At 33.9% G+C, this 10,216-nt stretch overlaps 1 protein-coding gene across 1 annotated transcript; it reads right to left on the bottom strand.

The window, feature by feature from the left end:
• Positions 1 to 1,169: 1,169 nt before the first annotated feature.
• On the bottom strand, positions 1,170 to 9,691 carry ctns (cystinosin, lysosomal cystine transporter). Its single transcript, XM_084395564.1, has 10 exons — positions 8,622 to 9,691; positions 8,468 to 8,546; positions 8,287 to 8,374; positions 7,453 to 7,556; positions 5,390 to 5,527; positions 5,214 to 5,313; positions 4,580 to 4,699; positions 3,190 to 3,360; positions 1,636 to 1,753; positions 1,170 to 1,540 (listed from the first exon to the last, which is right to left on the bottom strand). The coding sequence occupies exons 1-10, from the start codon at positions 8,683 to 8,685 to the stop codon at positions 1,371 to 1,373; spliced, it is 1,152 nt and encodes a 383-aa protein (XP_084251690.1). The 5' UTR covers positions 8,686 to 9,691; the 3' UTR covers positions 1,170 to 1,370.
• Between the last annotated feature and the right edge of the window lie 525 nt (positions 9,692 to 10,216).

Genomic DNA, 10,216 nt, shown 5'->3' with positions numbered 1-10,216 from the left:
GAAAACCCTCAGATTATTTCAAGTGAATCACTTCAAACGTTATAAAAGTTTAAGTTTACTGTAAAGCAAATATACTGAACCAAATATATATATATATATTGTATACACAATATGTATTTTACAAAATAATATCAGTCTATTTACTTGAAAAATCAAAACCATTTGTTTAAAGGGTAAGTTCACCAAAAACTGAAAATTCTGTCATTGATTACAAACCCCAATGTTATTCCAAACCTGTAAGACTTTCGTTAATCTTCAGAACACAAATGAAGATCTTTTTGATGAAATCTGAGCGGTCTGTCCCTCCATTGACAGCTATGCAACTACCACTTTTGATGTTGCAAAAAATTCAAGAGATTGTAAAAATAATCCATAAGAATTGAACGGTTTAGTCCAAATTTTCTGAAGAGACTTGATCACTTTAAATGATGAACAGGTTTAATTTAGGCATTGATCAGCGAACATAAACAGAAGCTCATTGGTTCTTGCCGCGTAACATGACAATGAACCTCACTGGTTCTCGCAGGTCAAGAGAACATGCTTGAGTTTCTGTTTACCACAACTGATTGAACTTTGAGTTGAAGAATGTTCATATGTGAATAAAAGCCTAAATTCAATCTGTTCATCATATAAAGCGATCGAGTCTCTTAAGAAAATTTGGACTAAACCACTCAATTCATATGGATTAGTTTATGACATTTTTTAAGCGTCAAAGTGGTAATTGCATAGACTGTCAATGGAGGAACAGAAATCACTCAGATTTTATAAAAAATATCTTCATTTGTGTTCGGAAGATGATCTAAGGTCTTACAGGTTTGGAACGACTTGTAATTAATGACTGAATTTTTTTTTTTTTTTTTTTTTTTTGGTGAACCAAGTTGTGTTTCAAATTTGAAGTTGATGATATCACAAAAATTAAGTCTCATAACAGGTTTTAATGTGCCTGTTAAATGTATGTTCTGCTACCGGGACACATAGTTAACAGACTAAACAATATGAGAGAAGAACAAAACTTAAGTAACACCATAGTCAGATTGCAGTACTACTGAAGATTTGTCTCGTGTAGTTTATCTTACAGCCACCAGATGACAGTGTGAAACATGAAATATAGACCAACACAAACCTGCTTATATTGTGTTGCATTCATTTCATTACAGTACCAGTTCCAATAGTTTACCAGAGCATCAATTTATTGGAATAAGAAAAATGATTTATAAATGTATAGACTAAACCATATGAAACAAGAGCTATTTTGCTTTCAAGACATATTTTGGAGTAAGATACACATTCCCTTTAAAAGATGGTTCACACTTTAGATTAGTGTGTACAAAAATCCATATAAAATCTTCATGTTATCGCCATGTTCCCAGTCATGTTTTAACATCAGTTTGGTCATCACTCTGAGCATCTAAATCATGATACAGCGGCTCTCTGTTTCTATACAGACAATAATGCTGTATTATGAAAAGAATGTCAAAGAATATTGTGAACGCGCCCAGTCCAAACTTTGTGGGGTCTCCAAATATAAACTTCCATTTATCTGTCAAGGAAACATAAATTAAAACAATTATTTGAGTGCATTCTAACTTCACTGAGGTGTTTCGTATAGGAAATGAAAGTGTTTTGTGGTCTCACCGTTGTTATAGGCCTGAAGGAACATCTGAATCAAACTGAAACTGCCCCCTGTGAAGTCCAACAGCACGTTCCCGATACTCCATCCCTTTGTGCTCTGCCTGCGGTAGTTCATGTACGCCTGAAAAGTAATTCACAATTGTTTACTGTAAGTGTAAAATATGTTATATCAAATATTTTTACCTGTTTTCAATAAAGAATATGCTAAAAAAATATATATATATTTTTTGCATATTTTTGAATAATGGAACCAGGCTTTGTGGAAATGTCTAGAATATGTAAACAATCAAGTTTTGTTTTTAATGCAATTGATCCATATTTGAATACAGTATATTATATATATTTCATCTCAATATAGGCAATAATTTAGGCAATAGCAAAAAATTGTCATTGGCATAAAATAGCATCATGCAAGGTCTGAAATGACACCTTAGTATTGCCCCGTATATTATTATTTTATAACCTAATATAATTAAGCATCACGTGAGCAAGAGTGGTCTTTTTCCCAATATCAGTATGATTGCAAAATTGATTTTATACAACAGTTAAAAATCAATAACTTTATTATATTAACTGGCCATTTTAAGACTATTAGTAAGATGAATTTTGTTGATACTGATTTCATTTGATTGATAGCGGTGTTAATTAGTTTAAGTAATTAAAAGATCAACAGTATGTAACTTTGCTTCCTATACATATATACAGTATATATTATTTATAGGAAGCAAAGATACATACTGTTACAGATCTTTATACTGTGTATATAAAATATTAATTTTGGATCAAATTTGATTCATAGGGGGAAAAAAGTATATATTATAATACAGTTCCTATTAATCAAATTTGACCCAAAAATGTATATTTTCTAAGATTTAGCCCTAAATATGTTACACAAATTATATTACTCCAATGTGCAATCAAATTCTATCGAAATCAAACATTCTACACTTCAGGACACAGACAGGTACATTTTCTTAGGAGTAACCCTTCTAATGTCCTGATTCATTGGAAACTCTTTCTCAATCTAATGTTACAAGCCACAAGTACAAGCAAGTGTACAATTCTGTTAAAAAAAGGAGAAGTGTGAAATCTATGTTTAGCATTGCAGTGAACTGCATCAAAACAAAAACTACTGCACTGGTCTATAAGTAGCCATCATTTTTAAAGGGATAGTTTACTTAAAACTGTCAAATTCTGTCCTCATTTACCCACCCTTACGACATTACAAACTGACACTTTACTAAATACAAATCCACCACGGCTCTCAAATGTCTTTCACGCATGTGAATATTCAAACATTATGTCATGCAGGATTGATTCTCATGTTTCTCATGCCTGAACAGAACACACTGAATGTTTCCAACTGAATGAGATTTGACATTGAACATAATGCAGTGTTGTTTTTGGAGTTTGACAGCCCCAGTTCTCATGGACTTTTGTTTCTCCTTTGAATTTCATTAATACAGGACAGTGAGTAAATGATGACAGAATTTGAATTTGTGGGTGTAGCTTTAAAGCATTTTTGTGCAGATATGGTGTGAGATAGGAGAGTTGTACCTGAGGGATGTACTTTACAAGCGTGACACCCAGTTTAATGTAAGAGAAATAGTACAGATAATCCAGCCAGGAGATCTTCTGTGCCACAGCAACAAACAGGGAGACGAACGCAAAAGTCCAGCCAATCACTAATAACCCAGTGGCTACTTTGGAAACCTTTTGCCCACCTCTCTAAATAAAAAAATAAAAGGTTTAAGAACAGTTTAAGAAGCAATGCAATTTCGCTCTCTTAACTTTTTTTTTTAATTGTGATTTTTTTTATAATACAACAAATATATACTTTTTTATTTAAAAACTACTCATTTTACTAATTATTACTTGTCATAAATTGATTACTATACCATTTTAAAGTTTGGGGTCAGTAAGATATTTTAATGTTTTAGAAAGAAGACTGCATTTATTTGATAAAAAAAAAATAAAAAAAAAAATAATGCAAAACCAACAACATTGTTAAATATTTTTAGATTATTATAACAACTTTTCCTTTTTAATATGTTTTAAAATGCAATTTATTCCTGTTGAATTGTCAGCATCTTCAGTGTCACATGATCCATCAGAAATTATTATAATATGCTGATCTGCTGCTCAAGAAACATTTATTATTATCGTCAATGTTGAAAACATATGTGCTTCTAAATCATTTTTGTGTGTAATAATATGACAACATTTTTCAGGATTCTTTGATAAATAGAAAGTTCAAAAGAACAGCATTTATTTACAATATATATTTTTTGTATAATGTAAAAATATGTATTGTCATTTCTGTATTGAGTGAGTGCATCCTTGCTAAATAAAATAATTACCTTTTTGAAAAAAAGACTGACCCCAAACTTTTAAGCAGATAGATAGATAGATCATGTGTGCAAAAATAATGAATTTATACAAAACTGTTTTGTGTGTGTGCTCTCGCACATTCTTTTGGTCACAACCCAGCAGACGGCAAGCAAAACACAACATGGAAGATGTCCAGGTGTTTTTCCCATTAGTCAACACTGAGCGAACTTTGTTTTGACGTTTGAGTTCAAGAGGAATTTATGTGACTGTTACACCTGTTCACCCTGCAAAGTTTCATAACTTTGATAACTTTTCATTTTCCTCTGGTGTGTCTTGATGAAACGGTGCTTGTTTACATGTATTTGTTTACTGATTGTTGCATGCTAAAATACAGCATATTGCAAAAAGGTATTTGTTGTGAGAAACGGATTTCGGATTCGGGCTTAAAACGTAACTGTACCGGACGGGTCGGGTAGGGTTGAGCGCTCACAGGTACGGGCCGGGTTCGGGATTCAGTTTAAAGCCCGTGCAGACTTCTAATGTATGTGTGTGTGTGTGTGTGTAAAATAATAGATTGTTAATATTAATATTTTCACATTAGCGTTTCAATGTTTACCTCATAGATGGCACACTGGCAAATAAAGACGAGAGTGATAACTACTGCATGGAGACTGAAGAAGACGTCATTGGCATCGACAGGAATGACTCCATTCGGATCTTTCTTCAAGAACTCCTCCTGTAGATGCACCATTTATCATCTCCATTAAAAAACTGCTAGTAAACAATCAGACAATAGCTAAAGACAGTATACCGCTTTAGTACAACTAGCACTAAATTAGACCTTTAAACATTAAAGGGATAGTTCACCCAAAAATGAAAATTCTATCATTGTTTACTCACCCTCAAGTTGTTCCAAACCTGTATGAGTTTCTTTGTTCTGCTGAACACAAAGAAAGATATTTGGAAGAATGTTTGTAACCAAACAGATCTCGGTCCCCATTGACTACCATAGTATATTTTTTTCCTACTATGGAAGTCAATGGGGACCGAGATCTGTTGATTACAAACGTTCTTCCAAATATCTTCCTTTGTGTTCAGCAGAACAAAGAAACTCATACAGGTTTGGAACAACTTGAGGGTGAGTAAATGATGACAGAATTTTCATTTTTGGGTGAACTATCCCTTTAAGTGTGTAATTTTTTACAAATAACAACCAAATGACAACCTGAAAGCTGTCAATTTGCATGCACCTGTATATAAGGCACCCAGAATAGACCAACGTTGAACACACTGTAAGCAATGAATCCAGTCAAGTTGAGAGCGAGGAAATCGAAATTGAGGCCAACCACACTGTATGAAACAAAACACACACGTTATTCATCATATTTTCATTAAGTCTAAATCCTTAAATCTCAAAGATTGTAACCTTCGTCGTTTCCAGTTCTCGAACGCCTGTGGGTAGAACGACACGGACCAGGCCAGGAAGTAGATCCAGCCAATGATTTGGTTGATGATGAAAAGGACATTGCTTCTGACAATCAAGAATCTGATTCGTGTTTCAGACCTGGAAAAAGAGAAGCCCCGCTAGCCGTTATTTTCAAGCTGTGTTTTCTTAATGCACATCTAAAATAATTCAACATATGCTTTTATTTATCAATGCACTAAAGCCAAAACAAATGATCAAAATATTATCTGGAAAATATCTAGTGCCCATGTTATGCTTTTGCAGATATTTCCTTTCATGTAGTGTGTATTATAGCTGTTTGTAAAAGCAAAAGGTCTACAAAGTTTTAAAGATCACAATAAATGGAGTTATGCAGTCATGCTCTTCCAAAGGATGTGGTCTCGGGATGGATCTGATATGGTAAAACTAAAGCCATCGTTACTGTTGTAACACTGTGTGCACAGTAAGCAGTAGACCAATCAAAACAAACTGGCCCGTCTGGCCAATCAGAGCAGAATAGGCTCTCAGAAAGGAGGAGTTTATAGAGTTTCTCCTAAAGAGAAACCTGGCTAGTTTTTGACATTCGATGCATGTAAACCTATTGTAGGAGACTTCCAAAACAAAATAAGGAAATACAGCACAATATGGGGAACTTTTTTTTTTTGCTGTTTAGAATTCGAATATTATAGAAACTTTTTCAATTCAATGTAAATGTATTTGTATAGCACTAGTGTTAATTTGATTAACGAAATCTATGTTTGTCGATGACCTTTGTTTCTATGACTGAGACGATGACGAGACGACACTAATGTCATTAAATGATACCTGTGACAATATCAACAGGGAATATCACTGACGAAAAAAGACGAGACTGTTTTGCTGGGTCCCCCTGTGGTGAAAATCAAGTTTTAAATGTCGTTTATATGTCTATGTGGTGTTTTTAATGTGCTTTAAGACAAACCATAAACACATTCATAAGTCAACACCATTACTGAGTATTTTCTCTTTAAAACTGCAATGAACCAAAGACAGTCTCAAAAACGTGGTTTGAAGTCGCTGTTGTTTCTGATGTCAAACGTGTGATCGTCAACGAGTGGATTTCTGAGCTGCTGCGAGTGAGTGGAGGCGGGGCTAATTTGCATATTCATAGAATATGCTAAATGAGGCAAGGGTGTACAGTTACATTCAAGCTATTTTAAGGCATGAAAAAAAAATCAAGGAAAAATCATTTAAATATGTAATTTTGGTGATCAAAGATGAGTTTTAATGAATTCAATTATTGACTACAGGGGGACTTTAATGTAATTTGAAATTACTATTAGGAATTTCACTGTTCTATTTTTTGAGAGAAGTTTCTAGTTTTGCCTGTTTATTCATATAAGAAATAGCCTACAATAAATCAGGAAACTAGATGAGGTCAAATAAACCATGCGTATGAGTCGACATTCTCTTGATTTGTGCTTATAGATGAAATAATTTTGATGAAATGTAAAAATTATTTCTCAAATGACAACAATCGTTGTGATTAAAATTGAGCAAAATAAGTAGTCAACTGAAACCTGACTAAACAAAAACAGGACTAGGTACACTAAATATGAGAAACACTAAAAAAGTGCATTCAGGACAGGACTAAGAGATTAAGACTTAATTAAAAATAGTTGATAAAATGAACACTACATAGCATTTTTAACACTAAATACAGTTCACCTATTACCCAAAGGCACACCAACATCAGTCTGAAATCCCCTGAATTAAGGAACTAACTATATAAATAGAACTGGTTTTGCAAGGTGCTGATGCAAATGTCTCTAAATCTGGTTATAGTCCATCCACTCGTGTTACTTCATACCGTAACTGACAGCAAAAAATAACAGTATTGGAAAAAAATTTAACTTTAAAAAGAATGCCCATGTGTTGAACAAAATGTAGGCTGAAGAGTTCTTGAGAAACCAATAGGAAGCTGTAGGAGAAGATCACTTGTTTCATTTTCATCCAGTGCTATGTTAAATTGGTGACAGATTAAGAGAATTTAGCTTACAACACACCTTTTTATGCGAGTGTCATTGCTGTAAAGGTAAGCGGTCAACTGACCAACCCCTTTTGTCTGCACTTCAAAAGATACAGACGTGTTTCCTGCTGGCACAACAACCTGTGCGAGATGACGGAGGACAAACATAGATTCAATTGTTTTAAGTTAAAGTGATTATTCATGTATAAATCAGATTATTAGATTATGATTGAATGGATAGAGATTTTTATACTTAAAATAACTTTGTTATGACATATATGATGCCTTATAATATAAATCTAAAGATGCAATAAAAAAGCTCCAATCCAGAATTTTACATATTCCATATAAAAGCAGGCGTCAAAATATGATATGCAGTAGAAAACCAACTTTACTGTATTTGTAAACTGGCACAAAAAACTATGGGAGCTCGTTTCTGCCATGGAATAAACTTTTTATCTCACAATTCTGTTTTTTTTTTTTTTTTTTTAAGAATTGCAAGACATAAACTTGTAATTGCGAGTTATAAAGTCCAATTTTGAGAGGAAAATGTCGTCTCACAATTCTGACATTTTGTTACAACTGCGAGTTTATATCTCTTAATTCTGAGCAAAAAGGTCAGAATTGTAAGATTAAAATGTCGCAATTACCTTTTTATTTTATTTTTATTCAGTGATGGAAACAGGCTTCCATAGAAAACAGTATTTTGCTTGAACATGGACAAAAATAAATGATTAACTAAAATAATTTACTAGTTCCTATCCTAGTGAACTGTAATAACATAATCTTTGATTTCAACAGCAAATTTTGAATATGATTAAAACAGAAGGATAATTTGTATTAAAATATTATAGAAAAAAAGTGCACATACCTCATCAGGCAGTTGAATTATTGAAGAGATATTTTTTGACGAATATGTGATATTGAAATAAACGGTTACAGATGTGTTTAACGATGAACTGTAAATGCAAACACATGATCAAGCCAAATTTAAATGATTTCCCAAAACACACATTTACTCAGTGATATTAGAGTTAATACACATATCATACCTTAGTGTTATGTTGATGTTTCCAGGGGATTTTTCCTGTAGATTCACTATTGCTGGCGCTTTGATGGTCACTTCTGCATCTGTAAATAAAGTGATACTAACTTCTTTGTTTCCCCTTGTGTAATATCTTATTTTTGTATTTAAAACATACTCACCATCAAACGATGTATGCGCACAGACAGAAAGCGTTAGGAGAAAAAAGAATACACTGTGTATCATCTTGACATTGCTTTTATAATCTTATACGAGTGTAATTATTACTGTTCAGTCATGCGCTCTCATTACATGTAAAGCGTAAATAATTTTAGCACGTCCAGTAGTGTTTGAAAGACACAACTCAGATTAACTACATATCATCGACCGTCAGTCAGTCGATGAGTTGGTCATACAGTACATATTAAACAATGAGCGCAAACTCTGCCACAGGATGAAACTGTTTATCAGTCTGTAGTTCCGCGTGCGACATGTTGGATCACATGACTCGTGTCAGCTGACTGTGGGTCGCCTCGCCCGTTTATATACTGCTATGGCCTCGCCTCATCATGAACCGCACAGATAAAGGTGTCAGATGCGCGGATGAGCTCCAACGTCACCCAAATCCGCAGCCAAAAACAAATCATCCACCCGCCACAATAATTTTCTCTGATTTAAGAATCCGCACCCGATAGTCAAATTACAATTATTCTTATGTGTTGTTACGCGTGATGATAAATGGATGATCATCACCTTCAACATCGGACTCGGCGACGGTTGATGCATGCGCGCATATCTAATTAATGGTAACATAAGTTAATACACTGATGAATGAGGGCTGCTTTTAAATGCACATTTTTTAAAAACAAAATTTATTTGACAGAATTTCATTTTCTTAATGGTATAAACAGGCTTTACTCAGTTGAAACTTAAACTGGAATGTCACTGTTTCTGTCACTGCGACTTCCCGAACAGGCGAATACACACAAACACACACACACACACACACACACACAAACACTTCACAGCAGCTGCATATTAGGCCTACCCAGCACTTGATTCATCCTCGTTAACCTCTTCGCTAAAACGCTTCCACGCGGTACTTTTCTTTCTTTCTTTCTTTCTTTCTTTCTTTTTGTTTTGTTTTTAAATCTTCTTTTTTACTTCACTCTCAGCCTCAGGCCTGCTCCATTCCTGCTTAAAAAAGCGGACCCCGCGCAGCGTATATAAAGAGAGTGCAAAATAGGCTACCTTTCTGAAAAAAAAAAAAACCTTTTTAGACATGCGCATATTTTAGAGAATGTAGTTAATATTTTCGTTAAGAATGATTTATCATATCCACTTTTGACCCACCCGTAGTTAATCAGAATGTTATTTTTATTACTTTACCCGCCCGATCCGCGGATTATCCTCAGCGCCCGCGCATATAACCGCGATTCGCGCATCACGTGTGTTGCAGGTTTCCCACATTTTGCTTGGATAAAAATAGTTCTTGAGTTTGAGGTTGAAAAGTCATTTTGCGTAGAGGGGCCGGAACAACTTTATGCGATTGTTGTTTCTCTCAAAGATTTTGTAGAGATTTTAGTTTCCTCTTGACAGCGACATTTTATTTTGAACAATATGATTTTATTTGCTACATTTCATGTGCATAAAAACAAATTTAGCAAACAATTATTTGTGTCAAATGATATTTTAGTATGATTTGTTATTTGTTATGATAGGTTAAAGCTCCCCTACTTTTAAAATATTACCTTTCATGCTATGTGTAATGTAGCTG

Source organism: Rutilus rutilus (assembly GCF_951802725.1).
Source record: "Rutilus rutilus genome assembly, chromosome: 22".
NCBI classification, from domain to species: Eukaryota; Metazoa; Chordata; class Actinopteri; order Cypriniformes; family Leuciscidae; genus Rutilus; species Rutilus rutilus.
This window is presented reverse-complemented; position numbering and strand designations above follow the sequence as displayed.